Genomic DNA, 24,025 nt, shown 5'->3' with positions numbered 1-24,025 from the left:
TATACACATTACATTTGTGTTAAAAAGAAGCAGGGAATGCAGAGAAGCACAATCTAGATTGCATATTAGTTCAGAAAGCACAAATTACAATGGGCACATTAAAATGTGAGAGATTGTATATATTTATGTTTGTAATAAAGGGACTAAACCAAATGTTTTGCAATAGGAAAAACAAAAACAACTTATCTGAACAATCAACTGAAACTGTGATCTATCAATTTCTTCCCAAATCCCAACAGGATGAGGGACACATGTAAGAGGTATTTACTATAAATCAGGGGTGATCAACCTGCAACTTTAAGATTTGTGGACTGCAACTCCCAGAATTCCCCTTACAGATATAAATATAAACATAATTCTGGGAGCTGAAATCTACAAGTCTTAAAGTTGCCAAGATTGGACACCCCTGATTCAAACAATGCAAAGTGGTGGTCAACAACTCTTTCAATCAGTGTTCATTTATTCTTGAATATGAAAGGAAGAGACTGGATGTATCAAGATCTTCTATTTTCAAAGTCCTTCAAAGTGTATTGGAATTCAACTTTGCATCAATTGTTTATCTGCCTTTAAAATCTTCTTAACCAATAGGGACAAGAGATAGTTAGAAGAGGGACTCTGCAGTTTTATATCCTTTCCTTGGGTAAATGACTTTCTCTGCATGTCATTAGATAACATATTTTCTTTTGATTCCACTGGTCCTGTCAGAATGTCATCACTTTGACTTCCTTCTCCTTCTCAGATCTATTTTATGTTTCTATCCCGTTCAGTTCAGCTTAACTCCTGATTCCTCTTCTCTCCAGTAATGAAAACAAAATACAACAATAATCTTTAAATAGCTTCAGATACACTAAGTTATTCAGGTTTTTGTGTATTTCTCAAATAAAGGTAATATTTTAATTTAATTCATCCAAGTTCTACAGGTCCCTTAGCTAGTCATGATGACAAAATAAGATGAAGAGTGATGTCACATTACAAAGTCACAGGCTTTGCAACACAGTGTCTGGATAAACATTCTATCATTTGCCCCAATTCAATTGTCTATAATAGACAATTTTATAGCAATCTTCTCAGGCTACTTGGGAGGGGGGCATCCAAGTCATGTAACTGCATATATACAAGGATATTAAATGCTTTTATTAAAAACTATAAAATATATTTTATATATAAAAATAAATAAGATAAATATAAATATACATATGAATAAATATAAATAAGATGCATATAAAAGACAAATTCCTTATGTGTCCAATTCACTTGCCCAATAAAAAATATTTTATTCTATTCTATTCTATTCTATTCTATTCTATTCTGTTCTGTTCTGTTCTGTTCTGTTCTGTTCTGTTCTGTTCTATTCTATTCATGAATTTATTGAATATCTTTGGCATGTGATGAAGAAATCCTGGGATGTCATTAATATAATAACTGAACAACATCACAGCCAGGATAAACTCTACCTTGAAAAGTAGATATATTTCATATGAGAGAACCACTGGTATGGACCTTCAGATGGGTATTTGTATAAAAAAACCTTAACTAAATAATGTATTTAACCCAGATAGCTTTTTCTACAATGCATCTCTATTTATAAAGTGGCTCAGTGGGTTAGGATGCTGAGCTTATCGATCAGAAGGTCGGCAGTTTGGCGGGTCGAATCCCGAGTGCCGTGTAACAGAGTGAGTGCCTGTTACTCGTCCCAGCTTCTGCCAACCTAGCAGTTCGAAAGCACGTAAAAATATAAGTAGAAAAATAGGGACCACTACGGTGGGAAGGTAACAGCGTTCCGTGCGCCTTTGGCGTCCAGTCATGCCAGACACATGACCATGGAGACGTCCTCAGACAAGCGCTGGCTCTTCGGCTTTGAAACGGAGATGAGCACCGGCCCCTAGAGTCGGAAACGACTAGCATGCATGTGCGGGGGAACCTTTACCTTTTACCTTACATATGCTACACTAAAATACTACCATAAAATGTAAACAGTTGTTTATTTTGGCTATATATTTCACTATGAGATGATATAGTAGGAAGGAATCATGGTGGAGAGTCCAAATCTAAATCTAGTCTGTTCTTCCAAGTTGTCATTCTTGCCAGTGCTCAATTCTAATGAAAAGACGTTTAGTATACATCTTGGCCAGTATTATTTACAAAGCTTGTAAGCCCATGAATTCGAGATTCTCTTATTACCTTTTTTATAAACAGGCCTATGATGAAAAGTTCCCATCCTACTAGCATGCATGGAACTCTGGTTGCAATTTGCAAACAAATAGCTTAAAGACCTTCTCACACAAAGACTGGAATAACGACATCAAAGAATACTTTACATTTCTTCAGTATACCATATGCAAAATTTCAGAATATTGCCAAATTAGACCTTTTCATTGACATTTCAAACAGTATAATTTGCTTTGTTAGCGATTATGAATTTCTTATATTTGGGTCTGAGCTTAAACATATTGACAGATTTCACATAATGTAACATATATATATATCTTCTCTGAATGCTTAGGAAAAATTTACTATATGCATCATTTAAGAATCTCTATGGTTACAGCACAGTTCTTATTTAGCCCAAATAAACACTATATATTTTATTATATGTAGAATGAAAAATTAATTTGCTAATATTATAATCCTTACTATTATACAAAAAGTTTGTGTTTTTCCAGAATAGTTATTTATTATTTCAGTTAGTTACTGGTTTGATTGTACTCTCTGTTCAGTACCAGTAGTATATCCATAAGTGATCTGTTACAACCTACAAAACAGTTTAACTTAAGAAACTAGTAAAGTACACCTACTGTATGAAACAACCTGAGTGGGACACGAGACTGGAATTTAGAAAAGCAATCTAATGTAGGCTATAAATGAGTTAATATCTTAAGTTACATAAAATATGTTCATACCTAAAGTTAGATACAATGGAGCAGGAACTTGAGCTTTCAAGGTTTGGTAGATCTTTTTTTCCTTCCATTCAGTTGTGCACGATTCTCAGAGACTGTCTGGACAAGTCCCTGCAATTTTCTTGGAAAAGTTTTTGAGAAGTGGTTTTGCCATTGTCCCTTTCCAGAGCTGAGACAAAGTGACTGGCCCAAGGTCACCCAGCTGACTTAGAATTAGAATTCATTTCTGGCTTGATGCCTTAACCAGTACACCAAATAGGCTCTCAAAACTTACATTTTGTTGTTGTTGTTGTTAGCTGCAAAGTCATGTCCGACCCATCGCGACCCTATGGACAATGTTCCTCCAGGCCTTCCTGTCCTCTACCATCTTCTGGAGTCCATTTAAGCTCACATCTACTGCTTCAGTGACTCCATCCAGCCACCTCATTCTCTGTCATCCCCTTCTTCTATTGCCCTCAATCTTTCCCAGCATTAGGCTCTTCTCCAGTGAGTCCTTCCTTCTCATTAGATGGCCAAAGTATTTGAGTTTTAGCTTCAGGATCTGGCCTTCTAAAGAGCAGTCAGGGTTGATCTCCTCTAGGACTGACTGGTTTGATCGCCTGGCAGTCCAAGGGACTCGCAGGAGTCTTCTCCAGCACCATAGTTCAAAGACCTCAATTCTTTTGCGCTCAGCCTTTTTTATGGTCCAACTTTCACTGCCAAACATTGCAACTGGGAAGACCATAGCCTTGACTATACGCACTTTTGTTGACAGGGTAATGTCTCTGCTTTTTAGTGTGCTGTCTACATTTGCCATGGCTTTCCTCCCCAGGAGCAAGCATCTTTTAATTTCTTGGCTACAGTCCCCATCTGCAGTGAACTTGGAGCCCAGGAAAATAAAATCTGTCACTAACTCCATTTCTTCCCCATCTATTTGCCAGGAATTGAGAGGGCCGGATGCCATGATCTTGGTTTTCTTAATGTTAAGTTTCAACCCAAGTTTTGCACTCTCCTTCTTCACCTGCAACAAGAGGCTCTTTAGTTCTTCTTCACTTTCTGCCATTAGAGTGGTATCATCTGCATATCTTAGGTTGTTAATATTTCTTCCGGCAATCTTAATTCCAACTTTTGATTCATCTAGCCCTGCCTTTCTCATGATGTGCTCTGCATATAAGTTAAATAGGCAGAGCGACAGTATCTGCCAATTTTGAACCAATCAGTGGTTCCATGTCCAGTTCTCAATGTTGCTTCTTGGCCCACATATAGGTTTCTCAAGAGACAAATAAGATGGTCTGGTACACCCATCTCTTTAAGAACTTGCCACAGTTTGTTATGATCCACACAATCAAAGGCTTTAGCATAGTCAATGAAGCAGAAGTAGATGTTTTTCTGGAACTCTCTAGCTTTCTCCATGATCCAGCGTACGTTGGCAATTTGATCTCTAGTTCCTCTGCCTCTTCGAAATCCTGCCTGTACTTCTGGTAGTTCTCAATCCACATACTGCTGGAGTCTAGCTTGTAGGATTTTAAGCATAACTTTACTAGCATGAGAAATAAGTGCAATGGTGCGATAGTTTGAACATTCTTTGGCACTGCCTTTCTTTGGAATTGGAATGTAAACTGATCTTTTCCAATCCTGTGGCCACTGTTGAGTTTTCCAAATTTGCTGGCAAACTGAGTGTAGCACTTTTACTGCATCGTCTTTTAAGATTTTAAATAGCTCAGCTGGAATACTGTCACCTCCACTAGCTTTGTTGTTGCTCAGCTTTTCTAAGGCCCACTTCACTTCACATTCTAGGATGTCTGGCTCGAGGTCAGTGACCACCTCATTGTGATTATCAGGGATGTTAAGCTCATTCCTGTATAGTTCTTCTGTGTAATTTTGCCACCTCTTCTTAATCTCTTCTGCCTCTGTTAGGTCCCTGCCATTTTGGTCCTTTATCATGCCAATTTTTGCATTAAACGTTCCCTTCATCTCTTCAATTTTCTTGAAAAGATCTCTGGTTCTCCCTATTCTATTGTTTTCTTCTGTTTCTTTGCACTGTTCGTTTAAGAAGGCATTCTTATCTCTTCTAGCTATTCTCTGGAATTCTGCATTCAATTGGGTGCATCTTTCTTTTTCTCCCTTGCCTTTCACTTCCCTCCTTTCCTCAGCTATTTGCAAAGCTTCCTCAGACAGCCATTTTGCTTTCTTGTATTTCTTTTTCTTTGGGATGGTTTTGGTTGCTACCTGTTGTACAAGGTTGCGAACCTCTGTCCATAGTTCTTCAGGCACTCTGTCTAATTCCTTAAATCTATTTGTCACCTCTACTGTATATTCAACAGGGATATGATTTAATTCATATCTGAGTGGCCTAGTGCTTTTCCCTACTTTCTTCAGTTAAAGCCTAAACTTTGCAACGAGAAGCTCATGGTCTGAGCTACAGTCAGCTCCTGTCATTTTTAGGATTGTATCCCAGTATTGCTTTTCCTACTCTTTTTTTGACTATGAAGGCTACTACATTTCTTCTGAGGGATTCTTGCCCGCAGTAATATTCCTGATGGTCATCTGAATTAAATTCACCCATTCCTGTCCATTTTAGTTCGCTGATACCTAATATGTCGATGTTCAGTCTTGTCATCTCTTGTTTGACCACGTCCAGCTTTCCTTGATTCATGGATCTTACATTCCAGGTTCCTATGGAGAAAAAGTCTTTACAGCATCGGACTTTCCTTTCACCACCAGACACATCCACAGCCGAGCGTGCTTTCGGCTTTGGCCCAGTCGCTTCATTCTTTCTGGCGCTACTAGTAGTAGCCCTCTGCTCTTCCCCAGTAGCATATTGGACGCCTTCTGACCTGAGGGGCTCATCTTCCAGCGTCATATCGTTTTGCCTTTTGGTACTGTCCATGGAGTTTTCATGGCAAAGATACTGGAGTGGTTTGCCATTTCCTTCTCCAGTGGATCACGTTTTGTCAGAACTCTCTGCTATGACCTGTCCATCTTGGGTGGCCCTACACGGCATATCTCATAGCTTCATTGAATTAGAGAAGCCCCTTCACCACGACAAGGCAGTAATCCATGAAGGGGCAAAACTTACATAGGTAAAAGGTAAAGGTAAAGGTTCCCCCGCACATGTGTGCTAGTCGTTTCCGACTCTAGGGGCCGGTGCTCATCTCCGTTTCAAAGCCGAAGAGCCAGCGCTTGTCCGAGGACATCTCCGTGGTCATGTGGCCGGCACGACTAGACGCCAAAGGCGCACGGAACGCTGTTACCTTCCCACCGTAGTGGTCCCTATTTTTCTACTTGCATTTTTACGTGCTTTCGAACTGCTAGGTTGGCAGAAGCTGGGACGAGTAACAGGCGCTCACTCTGTTACGCGGCACTCGGGATTCGACCCGCCAAACTGCCGACCTTCTGATCGACAGGCTCAGCGTCCTAACCCACTGAGCCACCACGTCCCTGTAAAACTTACATACTACTGCACAAAACCTATCAAATTGTGTGATGTCGTAAATGGTCGTTTATTTGTAAAAAAGCATTTGGATATAGACAAAGTCTAAACTAGCAAGATATCTGCCGGAGATGGAGGATGAATTTGGTTTGAACATCTCCATAAAAGGAGTAAAGAAGAAAAATGTTTTCCATGGTTTCTGTCTCTCCAGAATCATAAGGCAGAGCCTTTTAGCCAATCCTCCTTGTTTTATATTTGAAATCCAAAACTGCAGAAGGGAGAACATGACACTGGGTGAAGATAAAAGCTTTCCTGTGACTGGAGCTTTCTAGCTGTGGGAGTCAGCCGGCAGAATTGACTATCTTGCATTTGCTGACGATAGGAAGGCTGGGACTTTCCTTAGGTCTGCTTGACTCTCAGTCTGCTTTATGGAAGTTGTTCCGGCTGATTATAGTCTCTTGAAAACAGAGAGAAAAATCCAGATATGGGGGTTAGATCTAACAGCTTTAATTCAGGTATATCAATAGTCATCCTGGAGAAATAAGGAGGGATTCTTGCCCGCAGTAGTATACCTGATGGTCATCTGAATTAAATTCACCCATTCCAGTCCATTTTAGTTCACTGATACCTCTCTGCTACTTCCTTTCTTCTACCAATTTCCTTTCAAGATCTCCTGGACTTCTTCCTGACCCCAATTCAGCGGCCCAGCACCCGTTCCTTCGGGATGACCTCTGGCTGCTTTCCCGGAGCCTGCATCGCAAATTCCTGAGCCAGGAGAGGGCAGCAGCCTCGCGGTCCTTACTGCATCTGCGTGGACTTCTCAAGCATGCTCATTCACCAGGAAGGAGGAAAGCCTTGATGAGAAGCCAAGCCTGGCATCGCTGACGGCCAGCGGGAGCTGGGGCGATGCTCTCCCAGCTGCACGAAAGCACCATGTGGAGGACGGCAGCCTCCCTTGTCTTCCTCTGGCTTCATCTCCAGGCGGCAGGTAAGGTGTGTGTGGGGGGGAAATCAGCCGGGCTGACGACCTCAGGGAGCAACGGGTGGGGATAGCTCTCTTCAAGCCCTGGCGAGAATGGAAGGAAAGAGGATTGCCCTGCTCGCTTACCAGAGAAGCCAACTTCACACGACCCTGTTCAAGCACTTGTTGTTACTAATGGCCAATATGGGGTGGGGTTCTGCAGGCGGGATGGTCGTCGCGGTGGTAGATGAACATGTTGCGGACAGTTGGGGAGGGCGGTACGCAAATAGGTGCTGATTCCGCTCGAAACGCGCGAGCCCCCCCTTTTATCTGCCCCTTCGCCGCCTTTCAAGGGTGGCTCAGAAGAGGCAAATCTGACTCCTCCGGCGGCGTTGTTGGTGGGCTGCGGGGGGTCACTGCTGCTCTACCGTCTCGATCCCGTCGCGCTTCCTTAATCAAATCGATGCTCCTTTTCTGCAAGGGTGGGTTTCTCCCTGGCGAAAGCTCGAATTCCCGCTTTGTTCGGAGTGCGCGGCGGAGTCTCGGTCGTTCCTCCGTCTGTTTCTAAGGTTTCAGCACCAGGGTCAGGAGCAGCCGGAACCCGTGAAAATGCCCAGCAGCTGGCCCGGGCGGCGCGTGGGCGGCGGGGAGAGAAGCTGGCGAAGACTTCCCATTGCCAATCTGTCCGAAAGAGCGCGGTTCCCGTGAAATCAGGCCATTCCTCAAAATGCCACTTGCAAGTTCAGGTCCCGCAGCTTTCCAAAGAGAGAAGATGCGCTGGAGGGCTGGTCCAAGGAATCGCACGGATGAGGCTGTTCCTGTGCTGTTTCCTGTGAAAATAGCAGTTTAGGAAGACCAAGGAATAAGCGGTCAGTGGCCACCTGGTCACCCCACCTGATATGTTGCTCCTCTTGCTGTTAGGTTCAACCAAGCCATAACTTGTTGTACAGGTAGCCTTGGACTTATAACTGGGACCAGAATTTCTATTGCTAAGCAAGGCAGTTGTTAAGTGAATCACCCCCGATTGTATGGCCTTTTTTCCTCCATGAATCCTTTAGTGAATCATGGCTGTTAACTGTATCATGTGGTCAGTAAGCAAATCCAGCTTCCCTCATTGAATTTACTCGTTGGACGTCAGCTGCCAAGGTTGCAAATGGCAATTGCACAACACTTGGATGCTTGCAACCATCATGAACACAGGTCAGTTACCAAATTTTGATCACATTGCCATGGGATCAATGGTGCAATGGCTGCAAGAATGTGAACTGGTTGTAAATCACTTTTTTTCAGGGCTGTTGCAGCTTCAAACCGTCCCTAAATGAATGGTTGTAAGTCAAGGACTACCCATACTGTACTGCTTCTCCAAACAGAATCCCAGGCCTCTGCTAATTCTTTTAGCAACTCCAGTGAAAGGGCAACAGACAACTTTGCTAAGGCTGTCTTGAATTCTAGCCATTTGAATGGTGCGAATTCTTCCTTGATATTGCCTTTTGAAAACCACACTGTGAAGTTCTTCCTCCACTGCAACCTGACTGTTACCATTTTAAATTTATCTTCTTCGGATATTGAATCTGAAAGGCCATCTGTGGGTTTAGCCAGAAGCAGTGAAAGCCAAAGTTGTAAAATTGAAGGCAGAGAAATCTTAAGGGATCACACGGACATCGGACCCAAGAGTGGAACAATACCATTTGCCAATAATATATATATATATATATTAAGCTTTTGTTTCAAAAGACTCAGATGTTAAAATGGTCTTTGTTCTGTAATGTTAGTTAAATTCTTTCCAAATAAGAACTGTATTAATTTAAATATGAGATAGTAGATATTAAGAGAAAAAGAGAAGAAGTATTGGATGTTGAAATAAGGGAAATTTTGGTAATTAAATTATAGTATATAGTATAGCTAGGCTTTTGAATACACACACACACACACACACACACACACACACACATATAGCAAGCAAGAGAGAGAGAGAGTATAAATATACTAAATATGGTTATGTCATTTTACTGCATGCACTAATAGTCCAGTAAAAGCAAAATGCTTGGTTGCTATGGGGAAAATTAATTTTTCATGGGGAGATCTGGCTTGCTTGCCCCCAAGGGCCCAGTGACCTATTAACCCAAATTACTATTATACTCTTCTTATGCTGGTCTATGACCATAATACAGATTTGATTGCTATTAAATAGAAATGATAGTACTGTATAAAAAACATTAAAATTGCTGAACTTTATCATCCTATGCATTTCTATAAAGTGGGTATGCAACATCATGCCATTCAGGAAAGATATCAGAGGTATGTGAATATTTTTGAGAGAAGGTAAACCCAATTATGGGTAGCTTTGTGAAAGCATCTAATAATAGTTGCCATTTGGTATATTCTGCAGAAATTAGGGTTTGTCTGTTTCAATTGTATATTAAACTCCTATCCATGAAATACCTTAGGCTTTAATCAAACATATTGCCAAAAATTGTATCCCTCTTTTGGATTTAATAATAAATGCGACATAAAATTTTAAACATCCTGTAAAATAAATAGGTAGGCAAGTATTAAAATGTACATTTCAAAATAACATCAATAATAATTTAAACAATACATTATGGTTGGCTGGTTGGTTATTCATAATGTCTTCAAGTCTCAGTTAAGAAGCAGCACCAAAAAAATAAAATATCGTCAGTGATACCATTAGTCTAAATTTAACATACTTGAGGCAACATTTTTAAAATACTTGCAATCTCCCTCCATATTATGGAACTTGGTCAAGTTTATGCTTTTGTAGATAAATTTTACTGAGAATCCTAAAGAGTCAAACTATTCAGTCACATCTGAATATTTATGTATTTATTTATTAAATTTATGTGCAGCCCATCTCACTGTCAAGTGACTCTAGGTGGTGTACCAACATCATAAAAACCAAAGGTACAAAGTATTAAAATATTAAAATGAACAGAGATTAAAACCAGAATATTATGGGATGGCATGGCATGGCAAGATGGAATGCCCAAATTGAGACCAAGGCCAATTGGCAGGGCCAGTTTTCTTGTGAACGGCCAAGAGGATGGAGGCTGATCTCATCTCAAGGGCACGATGTTTCAGAGGGCAGCAGCCAGGAAAAAAAGGCCCTTTTCCTGGACCTCTGAATGTTGTTACCAATAACTGATTAGCAAGCAAATGTCTGAAAGCTATCCAATGATCTTTAAGTTAAGTTTTAATTGAAAAATAGGAAGTCATAAAGGTAAGGGTAAAGGTTCCCCCGCACATGCGTGCTAGTCGTTTCCGACTCTAGGGGCCGGTGCTCATCTCCGTTTCAAAGCCGAAGAGCCAGGGCTTGTCTGAGGATGTCTCTGTGGTCATGTGGCCGGCATGACTAGACACCAAAGGTGCACGGAACACTGTTACCTTCCCACCGTAGTGGTCCCTATTTTTCTACTTGCATTTTTACGTGCTTTCGAACTGCTAGGTTGGCAGAAGCTGGGACGAGTAACAGGCGCTCACTCTGTTACGCGGCACTCGGGATTCGACCCGCCAAACTGCCGACCTTCTGATCGACAAGCTTAGCGTCCTAACCAACTGAGCCACCACGTCCCTATTGGAAGTCATAGAAAACACATATATTATTGACAAGCTACCAATACCTCAGAAATTCAGCCTAAAATGAAAAGAAAATAATAACATGTATTGCTTTGAATGAAAGGTTGGTGGAAATAGACACCTCAAGATAATCCAGTTGTGTTCACAAACAAGGGAATTTCATATTGCACAAGTGTTTACATGACAAAGAAAATAAATTACGTGGCTATGTAGTATGTGGATCTGCACTGCTTCTAGATAGGATATTTAGAACGATCAACCCAGATTTGAATTTGAAAAACATAAAATTCTGTTTCATTGCATGAAATTGATCAACCAGTTTCAATAGTTGCCCTTTTATTTTGGGGTTACAACAAAAGAATAATGTTGAAATTTTATAGCTTATAAATAAGTGAGGGGGATGTAGGCTATAATCTTTTATTTTTCTTCATAGAATACAGAAGATGTGGCCCAACATTCAGTTTTGTTTCATAAAAGAAGTAACTGGGGGGAAATGGCAGTTCTACTAAAAATACTAAAAATGGCTTTTTAGTATTTAACAAAATTTCTAACATACTCACCCCTATCCTAATAGACTCTTGACTGCAAAGAGAAACATTGGATAATAAATAAACTTAGTACAATCAGTTTCTAGTATTAACAATGTCATTAAAATATATTTTACAATTCTTGTTAGAAAAGATGCTGATGTAGATCAAAGCTGGTAATAGGTAGATTATATTCAGGTGGTTTTAGAAATCTGTTGACCAGGTTTCTTTCTTTTTTCAAGAATGATGTATAACTCTGTGTGCCTCATGTAGAGACAGTTGAATTGATGGGCACTTTCCCCAGCTATACATTTGTATTATTGCAATCCAGTGGTAGAGAGACTTGGTTCAGTTGTGCAAGAGAACATTCCAAGGCCTCAGGAAAATTATCCACTAAATAGAAAATTGTGATGAAAGCTGAACTTTTGAGAATCTCACCACTTTTGTGGCAAGAGTACTGCGTTCCATATTTTTAAGATGGCCACATGATGATGGAAACAAAGCAGGCTCCCTCAGCTGAGAATTGGAGTTGAGCACTGCTCCCTTGAGTTGGTCACAACTGGACAGGGGAAACCTTTAAACCTTTATAGGTTTAATCTTTTCAAAGGAATAGAATAATTTATAGATTTAATTGATGTACAAGTATCTCTATGATACTGTAGATTATAAATTTGTGTGGACTACGACACATTGTATCTTGTGCATGAAAACATATGCCCATAGATTTCTGGCATTTTAGTACAGTTGGGAAATATTTCTAACATCTTGAAGAATTGGGCAAGATGAATTGAAATATCATCCTCAGATATATTATCCTAAAGCAGCAGCAGTAGCAGCAGCAGCAGCAACAACAACAACAACAACAACAACAATAATAATATAAATTTATTTGCTGCCTATCACATGGTTCAGGGTAAACCATACTCCATTATGGATTGGTTGACTGTATGAATCCAGCTAAATTTACAAACCACAGTTAAACTATAAACTATAGTGTGATGTCTGGATGCTGAAGAGAGCTTCTGCCACTGACTGTAATATTTGGACAAGTTTACATTGTGATATGTGATCCCTTTGTTAGTAAGGATCCTAATTATTAGGGATTTAAATTTAAGCCCAGGACTTTAAATCATGGAAAGAGAGAGAGAGGGAGAGGGAGAGGGAGAGGGAGAGGGAGAGGGAGAGATCCATAAAAACATAAACATCTGGTAAAAACCATGAAAATGTGAGAATGGGGACAAACCTATGCATCATGTTGTTAGCTTTGTTGTTTCATGCTTATCTTCTGATGTTTTGTATATGTGTGTGTGTTTGTGTGTGTATGTGTGTGCACGTGTACATTCCCTCCCCCCCATCTCTGTAGACCCCTGTGTTTAAGGATAACCTTATGTTGAATGTCTTGCCAGAATAAATCATGTGAGCATGAATTACAGATATTAGGTGGCTGGTTCAGGAATTGTGGCTAGTGCTCTGCCAAACATATTTCTGGCACATTTCTAGATTTGCCATTTTAGCTAATAGCTACATAACAATCACTTAATAAATTTGCTTTTGATTGGAATATATATTTCTCTATGGCTGCCTCAGCTATAGGTATTTCCAAAAACAAAACACAGATGATATTTTTAAAATGTGGTATTGAAATAAAGGAAACGAAATAATAGCCTAAAGACTTATCCTTGTACTAACTTTGTCAGATTGTGTTTAGTTTTTTGAGATCAGCCATTGTTAGCTAGGTATCACCAGCTTGTTGATCAGAATGGATATACAGTTTAAAATAATGCCAGTAAAACAATAGTAAAAAATATTAACAAAACCTTCTGAAAAATTAGTTTATATTGTCTAATCTGAAGCGTACTCCTTTGAGATAATTGGAATTTCCTGCCAAATTTAAGAATAATTTCTAAATATAATTTTGTTTTGTGTTCCTTTTAAATAAATATAGAATGCTGAGGGCACATATAGCACAATCTCTCAAGATGAGCACTGAGTGAATGGGAGATTCAAATAGATAAGACAATCAAAGCTTCAAGGCATCTATGAACAAATTCTGGAGGAAGGAATGCAGGACTGAAGATGGCTGTATGAAAAGCAGAACCAATGACTGTGGCAGAATGAAGAGCTGACCAGAAAAGGAGAGGCTTGAGATTACAATCCTCAACTGCTCTAGACAGTTGCTCCTCATGAGGAGACCACAAGATAGCAATCTCCAGTAGGTTTAGAGCTCTGGGAGATGAGGAAATAGTGCTGTTGCTTAAACCATAGTCAGCACCTTTGAAAAGATACTAAGTTTGAGTACTTCTTTTTCTAATCACTTTCAAAAATTGCATGTTAATTAAATTTTGCAGGACTGGGTGAGTTTCCTTCAATCTTTTATGAAAATTAGTTTTAACTACAAGGTTAAGAAATTAATTTTTTTAAATAAACAACAAAAGGGTTATTAAAAGTTTGATTTTAGAAAGGGTTGAATGGTTCAGTTCAAGCTGGGAAGAAACAACATAGCAACTGCTTTAGAAAGAAGATTGCAGTTTATTGAAGAGGAGAGCCAGACAGAAAGATTGCTCTGGAAGAAAAGAGAGAGAGCACATGTAAGGAGTGGGTTTTTATACCCTCTTGAGACTTTTGTTTGGAGTTGTTTCCTGTTCCTGTTTGAGGCTTTGTATTTCCTGTGTCAGGTATTCTGACCTGAGTCTGGGTGTCCCTTTGGCATCTGTGGGTTAATCCTATTATGTCCTGTTTTAGATTTTGGGTGGGATATGTAGGTTTTAGGTGTCTTTGTTTTCCTAAGCTTCTAGCTGGGGGCCTCCAACCCTCCTGGATTATTTACATCTACATTTCTATAGAGCTGGTTTCTGCTTGGGGGAGGGAGACTTGGGGCTTTAAGAAAACTGGGAATGCTTTTCTCCCTCTTTAAAATCCTTTAGGGAAATATATTTTTATGTCCTTTTAATATTTCCTTCTCTGGAGGGCTGACTTCCCACAAAAGTTAAAAATAATTAAGGTTCCATATAAGTTTGAAGAATGTTTCGAAATTGATTATACAGAATCCTTCTTGTGAGAAAATGTTTTTGTTCTGAATTTAAAAAATAATAAGGTAGGATTTTAAAAAAATAGACACTAGAGGGAACAAGAGGGAAATAAAGATTACAATTACAGGAGAAGAACATAGGTTCAACTTACAGTTGCCACATGAAGCAAAATATTTAGACATATTGAAGTATATTTTTGAATGACAGATTTAGAAGCTAATTTTAATAGTGTCAACAGAGACATCTTTTTTTAAAATTCCATTTATATCCCGCCCTTCTCCGAAGACTCAGGGCGGCTTACAAGCTTAGCAGTAGCTTTCATTCTATGTATATGCCTGCTTATTAGGGCTTTCCCACCCCCCCAAGCGGCATTATTACAAAGTCAGCTTATTGCCCCCAACAATCTGGGTCCTCATTTACCTACCTCGGAAGGATGGAAGGCTGAGTCAACCTTGAGCCTGGTGGGATGCGAACCTGCACTAATTGCAGGCAGCTAGTGTTACTTAAGGAGGCATTAGCCCACTGCTCCACCAAGGCTCTGCCTCTTTGTCTGAAAGATGTTACGGAAGAGGAATGAGTTCTACCTGACAAAATGAAGACTGTGTTGAAAGTGGATTTACAAATCACAGGCTACAAGAATGATAAGAAAACAGATGTTACACTAGGCACATAAAAGAAACCAGTGTATGTCTTAATAATTAAAAGGAACATACAAACTATAAACCAAGAGAATGACTTTGATAATTTTTCTATACTGGATTTAGAAAAGACGCTTGTTGAAGTTTGAAGAATCTTTTGAGAAGAGACGAAGAAAAATAAACTGCAACCTTCTTTCTAAAGCAGGCGCCATGTTGTTTATTCCTGGCTTGGACTGAACCATGATGAAGACTTTTCCTTCAACATTACTTTAAATGTTTAATTTTATTTACAAAATATTAATAAACTAAGCAATGTCCAAGAATTAAAATTGTTATAATCAATTGATTATTGTTAGCTGGTCTGAGAATACAAATGAAATAGACAGATCTGCACCTTTTAAAGCAGTTGCAAGCACTGCGATAATCATTGTGATGAGTCCTTGGTGCTCTCTGAGCTTGGTTATTTTCTTGCAAATGTTTCATTACCCAAACTAGGAAACATTATCAGTGCTAGTAAAAGTGGGGTTTGCCTCAATTTATATTCTAGTGCAATGATGACGAACCTTTTAGAGACCGAGTGCCCAAACTGCAACCCAAAACCCACTTATGTATCACCAGTTGCTGGGTGGGCGTGGTCCACTGGGTGGTCATGGCCCACTGGGTGGGCGTGGCTACGGTGGTCATGGCAGACTGGATGGGCATGGCCAGGGTGGGTGTGACTACCTTGATGTTGCTCCTGGGGAGGGATGCCTGTGGGGGCCGGGCAGGGTTGGGGGAGATCCAGGGGGTCTCTGGCAGGTGGGACAGTGGGCTGGAGGCTCATCCTGCAGGGTGAGGTGAGGCGAGGGAGGAGGCAGGGCAGGGGTACCATTGCCACAGGGCAAAGCGAGGCAGGTGCCGGGGCTGGTTGCAGACAAAAGGGGGCTCCAGTGAGGAAGAGGAGGCAGAGGAAGAGGGTTTAAGCAAGCTGAGCAACTGGAGTGGGGATCCCCCCCAAAAAACGTGCTTCGTGGGTAACCTCAAAGCATGACAGAAGAGACCAAAACCTACTGCAACCACCCAGCAGATGGGAGGGGAATAAAAACCAAATAGCCCCCTCCTGCCAATCCTCAACAGAAATGTTCACAACAACGAAAGCCTCAGGGGGAAGAGTATGGGCAGGTGGTCGTCTTGCTCAGCTTATGGATTGGGGGGGAAGGGGTCAGCTACACCCCCTCCCAAATGCTGCCCTCTCATAAAAGTAGGATGAAAACTCCAAAAGGCAAGAAGGAAAAAAAATTAAATCAGAAGAGTGTCTCACAATGGTTTTCTTCCCCACTTCCTTCTAGCTGCAGTTTAAATATGTAAAGATCACAAAAGAAAAAAACTTGGCTTTCCCTCATTTTAATTCAGAAGGCAGGAATGGGAGGATCGGGGGGGGTGTTTTCCACAAGGCTGGGCAGCTGGTGAGTGTGAATGCTGCCTCGTTGGGACCTGCTGAAGCTAGCGAGCAGATGAGGCAGCTCCAGACACCCAGCCATCACCCCCTCCCCTATGTGGCTGGTTGGCCTGACAACAGAGGAGTCATTGCTGGCACCGCCACCATTCCTGCCTCCACCACTACCATTGCCTGCATTGCCGCCGCCATTCCTGCCATCGCCACCTCCACCACTGCCATTGCCAGGATCTCCACTGCTGTTACCACCATCACTTCCACCACCCCACAAGGCTGGGCAGCCAGTGAGTGAACACTGCCTCATTGGGCCCCGCTAAGGCAGCTCCAGACACCCGGCTGCCCCCTCCTCCACTGGGTGGCTTTGTCACCACTGCCACCATCACCGCTGCTGCCCCATGAGGCTGGGCAGCCGATGAGTGAACGCTACCTCTTTGGGCCCTGCTGAGGCCAGCAAGCAGCCAAGGCAGCTCCAGACACCCAGCCACCCCTCGTCCTCTTCCTCTGTGCATGGCTGGCTGGCCTGATGATGAGGGTGTGCTCCCACAAACAGAAATTCAAGACTCAGGCACAGTTGGGTTTTAACAGTTATGGGACCAGGTGCTCAGCTCAGCCTGGGACCCCTCCACTCCGGAGGCCCCGTGGTTGCCGGGGGGACATGGGGATTTGAGGAGGTCTCTTGTCCCCAGCCTGGCCATGTGAAGCAGCTAGAGTCTTTGAACCACCGCCCTGGAGGACAGCTTGGGTACCTGGCCCACATGTTGGGGAGGGAAATTGGTGGCACAGAAAGAGGCCAACCCTCAGGCATGCAACCACGATGATGCTGGCCCTGGCCTCAGCCGGGTGGCATGCTGGCTGCACTCAGGATGCCCGGAGTGAAGAATGGCCGCAGTGGCAACCTATCTTTCACCTTCATGGCTACAGATGTTTCCTTCTGATCTGTCCGACACACCTGAAAGGGAGAGGGGTGGGAGCCTCCGGGTGGAGACCGCAAAAGGAGGAGAGGACCCTGGAGTGGGCAGCATGGGGCCATGCAGTGGGACGATCAGCCGATTCCCCACCCGGCAGGTGGGATCACAGACTGGTTGAGGGCAGGAAAGCCATTGTCCCTAGCTTTGGCCAGGCGGCATGCTGGCCACCAAGCAAAGGTTGTGAAAGGCGAGGACCCCGGAGCAGGGAAGCTGTCATCATAGCACCAGGGGTCGTGTGTCACCACTGAGGAGAATGGAGGAGGAGGGCTGGCCAGGGATGGGCTGGCAGCAGGTGCAGTGCTGCTTGCAAGGGGAATCTGACCAGCCCCAGCCTGTAGGGGGAGAGAGGCCAAGGGAGCCTGAAGGGAGGCAGGCACAGTGCTTGGGGGTAGCCATTCTCCCCATTTTCCCCATGCTCCTGCAGAAGGGCTGGCTAGCTTCGGCGTCACCTAGGCAGGCCTAGCTGTGCATCTGATGGGCCCGGCCTTCCTTCCTTCCTTCCTTCCTTCCTTCCTTCCTTCCTTCCTTCCTTCCTTCCTTCCTTCCTTCCTTCCTTCCTTCCTTCCTTCCTTTCTTCTCCCTCCCCTCCTTCCTTCCTCTCTCTTTCTCTCTGCCTTTCTCCAAAGTGCAAACTTACATGTCCTTCCCCTGCTAGCCTTCTGCAAAGCGCACAAATGGACGCCACATCCAACTTGTCTTCTCCAAACTCACGCCCACCATTGCTTCCAAAGGCCATCTGCTCGCTCACTCACTCTGTCACTGCACTCCTACCAAAACCTGCTTTTATACTGGTTCCCCTCCCCCCACCCAGCTCTCACAGCTGTTACCACAAGAGCACTGCTGAATTCAGTTTTCCTGCCCTCTCCAGTTCCCACTACTCAGGTGCACATGGAGAGGGGGAGGGAGCATCCCTCTGGCCTGTGTGCCAACAGAAAAGGCCATAGGTTCACCACCACAGTTCTAGTGGCTTCAGTGGTGGGATTCAAATATGTGAACAACCGGTTCTCTGTGTGGATGCCACTTCCACAAGTCCATTCTGGGCCTGGGCAACAAAAAATTAGCTACCGGTTCTGACGAAGTGGTGTCAACCAACTGAATCCCAACACTGAGTGGCTTGCCCTGTCAGTGTGGGTAGGAGTGGTCTTCTTGGAGGTTTTTTAGTTGGGGTGTTTATTGTTAGCTTGCTTGGCAGTTCTTTGATTGGGATATTGTTTGCTTCTTGATTGTTGGTCTGATGTTATTCTTGTATGTTAATCAATGCTCATCTGGATGTTGATTCTGGTAGGGAGGTGTTTTGGGTTTTTTGGATTATTGATTGTTTCTTTTGCACAGTATGTGGATGTTGTTTATCTCTGTGTCTATTGATGGCCATAATTTCTCTAAGCATTACATCATAATTACACTTATTTTCCACAGAAATATTACTTTTTGGTTACTGCTGAGGTATATGCAGCATTACAGTCAAAGGAAGCTGAAATGACCTGCATATGTTTTTCAAGGTTAACAATATTTGTTATGCTTCTGTTTAATCATCATGACATATGTCAGATCTGATTACTTTGATGAAAATACTTGGCCTTTTGCTGCCTCAACTGGAAGTATCACCATATTCTGTAATGGCTAATGCAATATGTAGAATTATCAATCATTGTTGAATTGGTTAGAATTTTATTTTTAAAAAGTTATAGAACTTTTTTAAGGTAATGTATGTCAACAAGTAATGGAAAACCACTATCTGGTTCCCTATGTATAATATTTCCTTATAGACTAGAACACTAATTTGCAACATCTAAGTTCTATGATTTTGAAACTATTTGAACATCTCATAAACATAATGAAATAGTCAAAATGATTGTTTTTCTCTTCTCTATTGATCCTTTCATTCCATAAATTAATATGTAACCTAATGTTTGGAGACTGTTACTTTTTCAGTCAATCAATTAGTTCTCTTTGTTTTCCCAAGATTGATGCTTTATTCCATAGTTACTCATTTCTGCCTTATTGGGCCTGATCCATTATTTAGCAGCAGGATGTTCCAGAGTTCAGGAGAGTCTAATTTTCAGGAAGAATTATCGTTATGATAGCATCATCTATCTATGGGTCACGTTTTTACTTCAATGAATGGAAATTCATAGTGTGGCTGAATGTTTAATAATATCTAGTTCTGTCTTGTTTATTTCAGAATCTAGATGTAATTCCAAAGCCTAAAATCATGTGTGTTCAAGAGTACAAAAATTTCCATCTGAATTTGTCATTTCTTAATTTTCTCCTGGAATGTCATTTTCAGAATCAGAAGAGGTAGCATTGCTGAGATTTATTTCAAAAAACAGTTTTAGAGTATAGAAATGTGTTTAGTACATTCCACTTGTAAGATATATCATATAGTAGTAATATTTAAAATAGGTCATAAACACAAACAAACAAATGCCGTTCAAGCCTCAATCGATCCCCGCTGCCTTACATACGGACTAGAACAACTTCACCCGACATACATACTCAGAGGGGGAGAGCAAAAACAACTGACTGGCAAAACAACTGACTGTGTAGCCTTGCCTCCCCCCTCCGGAGCTCGCCGGCAACGGCAACAATGGCAGCAATTGACCGGGTCTAATACCTATTACCTAATCAATACCTAATTTTAATTAATGTTGAGTCCCTTATTACTTTAACATCTTACTAACATCTTCCCCATTTGTAAATAATGGCTTACACGGACATGTTTATTAGCTACGAAGTCACTCTTTAATCAATGACTCGTCTCAAGTACTCCATCACTGCCTTATTCGCCCTTAGGGGTTCCCCCTCCTCCTGGATGCAACCCGCCTCACTTACCAATCTACCTCTTGATGAAGGGCCCAATTGTTGGGACCCAGAGAGATGGCTGGGCAGGGATAGGGGCCTCGGTTACAAACCTAATAAGAGGCCCCTGGTTAATTTTCTAGCTAAATTTTTTATGGGGTTAGGGAGAGGGGAGGGTTTAGAGTTTCGGTCAGATACCGGGCGGTTTCCACCAACCGCTACTCAGGCCAGGCCTGAGATTGATCACGCTGAGAGGGAGCTTAGACTAGCTACCCTCGGGGCCCCGAAGCGGAGTTTGGGATTACCTATTCCAATGACGGTAGGGAATGGCAGTAGGTGTCCGAACAGAGGACCGCATCAACATCCGGGAGTGCGTCCCCGCTATCTTCAAGTGGTGATGCACTCCGACCCTCTGGTTTCGGCCCGTGGTACCAGGAGCGAAGATAATCAACCACCTGAGCTCAGGTTTGTATATCTTAATGCCAGATCCATAGTCAATAAAGCTCCTCTCATCCGAGATTTAGTTGAGAGTGAACATGCAGATCTGGCCTGCATTACGGAAACCTGGTTAGGACCTGAGGGTGGTGTCCCTTTGGTAGATCTTTGCCCACCAGGTTTCCGGGTGCTACACAGGCCTCGGGCTCTGGGAAGAGGTGGGGGAGTGGCGGTAGCGGTGAGGGAGAACCTGTATCTGCGAGAGGCCACTGTTGTCCAAATAGCCGGGTGTGAGTCTCTCCTCCTTAGATGTGGCCCTAAGGCTCAGTTGGGCTTGCTGCTAGTGTACCTTTCACCTAGTCGCGTAGCAGCAGCCCTGCCCGAGCTTCTTGTCATCCTCTCGGGACTGATGGTTGAGTTCCCCAAAATTATGATCTTGGGTGACTTCAACTTACCATCCCTGGGGAGATCATCTGAGTTGGCTCAGGAGTTCATGGCTTCCATGACGGCCATGGACCTGACGCAGATAATCCAGGGCCCAACTCATGTAGGAGGACACATGCTCGATTTGATTTTCCTATCTGGACAGTGGTTAGATGATCTGGGTGGGGGCTCTCCAATTGTTACGCCCCTGTCATGGACAGATCATCATCTCCTGCGGCTGACCTTCCTCTTTGCCACTCTCCGTCGTGGGGTTACTGAACCAATGAAATGGTACCGCCCCAGGCAGCTTATGGACCCTGGGCGGTTCCAAACAGCGCTTGGCCCCCCACCTGCCTCCTTTGCTCATAGCTCGGCCAGTGCCATGGTGGAAGCCTGGGAAAAGGCAGCCACAGAAGCACTCGACCAAGTTGTACCCATGCGGCCCCTGACCCGTTGCAGATCCCAGTGGGCTCCATGGTTTTCTACAGAGCTCCGGGAGATGAAACAGCAGAGACAGGGCCTAGAGAGCTGTTGGAGATCCAGCCGATCCGAATCCGACCGATCACGACTAAGGTCCTTTACGAGGTCTTATCTCGTGGCGCTAAGGATGGCAAGGTCTAATTACTTTGCTGCCCTTATCGCGTCCGCAGATAATCGCCCGACCGCCCTGTTTAGGGTGACCCGCTCCTTCCTTAATCTAGAGGTGAAGGAGGATCCCTTGCAGGGTCGTGCTGAGGAATTTAGCCAACATCTGCTGGACAAAATCGCTCAGATCCGGACCAGTCTGGATTCCAACTGGGCAGAATCTGACGATGAGAACATGGACAGTCTTGTTGATGTTATCTGGGAAGAGTTCGATCCTGTGACTCTGGACGAGGTAGAAAGGATCATGAGGAAGCTAAGCTCCACTACATCCTTATTGGACCCGTGCCCCTCCTGGCTGGTTTATTCGGCTCGGGATGGGACACGAGGCTGGATCCATGCAGTGGTAGCTGCTTCATTGAAGGAGGGCAGTTTCCCCGCAGCCTTGAAAGAAGCAGTGGTGATACCCCTCCTCAAAAAGCCTTCCCTGGACCCAGCTGTTTTAAACAACTTTCGCCCGGTCTCCAACCTTCGCTTTCTTGCGAAGGTTGTTGAGAGCGTAGTGGCGCATCAGCTTCCTCTGTTCCTAGAAGATACTGATTATCTAGACCCGTACCAATCGGGTTTCAGGCCCGGACACAGCACGGAGACGGCATTGGTCGCTCTGATGAATGATCTCTGGCAGGCTCGGGACAGGGGTCATTCCTCTGTCCTGGTCCTATTAGACCTCTCTGCGGATTTTGATACCATCGACCATGGTATCTTACTTCGGCGTCTCAGGAGATTGGGAGTGGGAGGCACTGTTCTTCAGTGGTTCTCCTCCTACCTTCTGGAACGTTCACAGTGGGTGTTGGTGGGTGACCAGAGATCGACCCCGAGGCCTCTCATTTATGGAGTTCCTCAGGGGTCGGTCCTCTCACCTCTCCTGTTTAACATCTATATGAAGCCGCTAGGTGAGATCATCCGTGGTTTTGGAGTGGGTTATCATCAGTATGCTGATGACACCCAGCTTTTCATCTCGACCCCAAACCACATCAGTGATGCCCTTGACGTGATGTCCCGTTGCCTGGAAGCGGTCCGGGAATGGATGGGGAGGAACAGGCTTCAACTCAACCCGGACAAGACTGAATGGCTGTACATACCGGCATGTCAGGATATTCAGAGTATTCCATCCCTTAATATTGGGGGCAAGTTACTGCCCCCCGTAGATAGGGCTCGCAACCTGGGTGTCCTCCTAGATTCACAGCTCTCCTTAGAAGATCACATAGGAGCTGTGACTAGGGGGGCTTTCACTCAGGTTCGTCTGGTGCGCCAGCTACGACCCTATCTGGACCTGGATGCCTTACGTACAGTCACCCATGCACTTGTGACCTCTCGTCTTGACTACTGCAATGCTCTTTACATGGGGCTGCCCTTGAGAATCACTCGTAAGCTTCAGCTGGTACAGAGTGCAGCTGCACGGACGCTTTTGGGGGCTCCCCGATACTCCCATATTACACCTCTGCTTCGTGAGGTGCACTGGCTTCCAGTTGCCTTCCGGGTGAAATTCAAGGTGCTAGTGATGACATACAAAGCCCTACATGGCATGGGTCCGGATTACCTACAGGAGCACCTACTGCCAGCATCAACACCCCTCCGTCCTGTGCGCTCCCACAGAGAGGGCCTCCTTAGGGTGCCACCAGTCAGAGAATGCCGGCTGGTGACCCCCAGGGGGAGAGCATTCTCGGTGGGTGCGCCAATCCTCTGGAACCGCTTACCAGCCGAAATCCGGATGGCCCCCGACCTTCGCACCTTTCGGTGAGATTTAAAAACCTATCTATTCCAGTAAGCCGGCCTGGCCTGATAGATTTGGGGTTTTATTTGTAGATCTGGGGTTTTATTTGTTTTATTGTTGGTTTATTGTATACTTACTTTGCTCTGTACACCGCCCTGAGTCCTCCGGGAGAAGGGCGGTATATAAAACGAATAAATAAATAAATAAATAAAAGAAAATTAGCAGATAGAAAAATTAAAAAATGTAGACATAGGGATGCAGATAGATCAGAGAGGTAGCACATCTATATATCTGCAAAGAGACATATATAAGTAGTTGCTCTCCCAGAACACACACATACTCACACAGACATAATTTACATACACACAACTTCTTCTCTGTCTTATACTCCATATGCACAAAAGTCTTCAGATTTAGTGACGAAAGTGCTGTGTTCTTTGTAGCATTGGTGGTGGCAGCACAGTGGTTTACAACCCCTTGAAGAAAGAATGATTTACTAGGGCTTTTCTTTGCCATCTAAGATGTGATCACACTTCAGCCATAGCCACACC

The 24,025-nt window shown here is 43.4% G+C and overlaps 1 protein-coding gene across 2 annotated transcripts in view; it reads left to right on the top strand.

The window, feature by feature from the left end:
• Positions 1-7,215: 7,215 nt before the first annotated feature.
• Positions 7,216-24,025, top strand: part of PTPRR (protein tyrosine phosphatase receptor type R) — a gene marked incomplete at its 5' end in the record, with an annotated part of 101,090 nt that continues 84,280 nt past the window's right edge. The window contains one exon of one of the 2 annotated variants that reach the window (XM_083366644.1): positions 7,216-7,297. In XM_083366644.1, coding sequence (XP_083222770.1) covers positions 7,216-7,297 — 82 coding nt within the window. The remainder of the gene's footprint in view (positions 7,298-24,025) is intronic. The other variant, XM_083366645.1, reaches the window with a different exon arrangement.

This window comes from Vipera ursinii (assembly GCF_947247035.1).
Source record: "Vipera ursinii genome assembly, chromosome: 6".
NCBI lineage: Eukaryota > Metazoa > Chordata > Lepidosauria > Squamata > Viperidae > Vipera > Vipera ursinii.
Note: the sequence above shows the minus strand (reverse complement) of the source record. Positions and strands in the feature narration are given on the sequence as shown.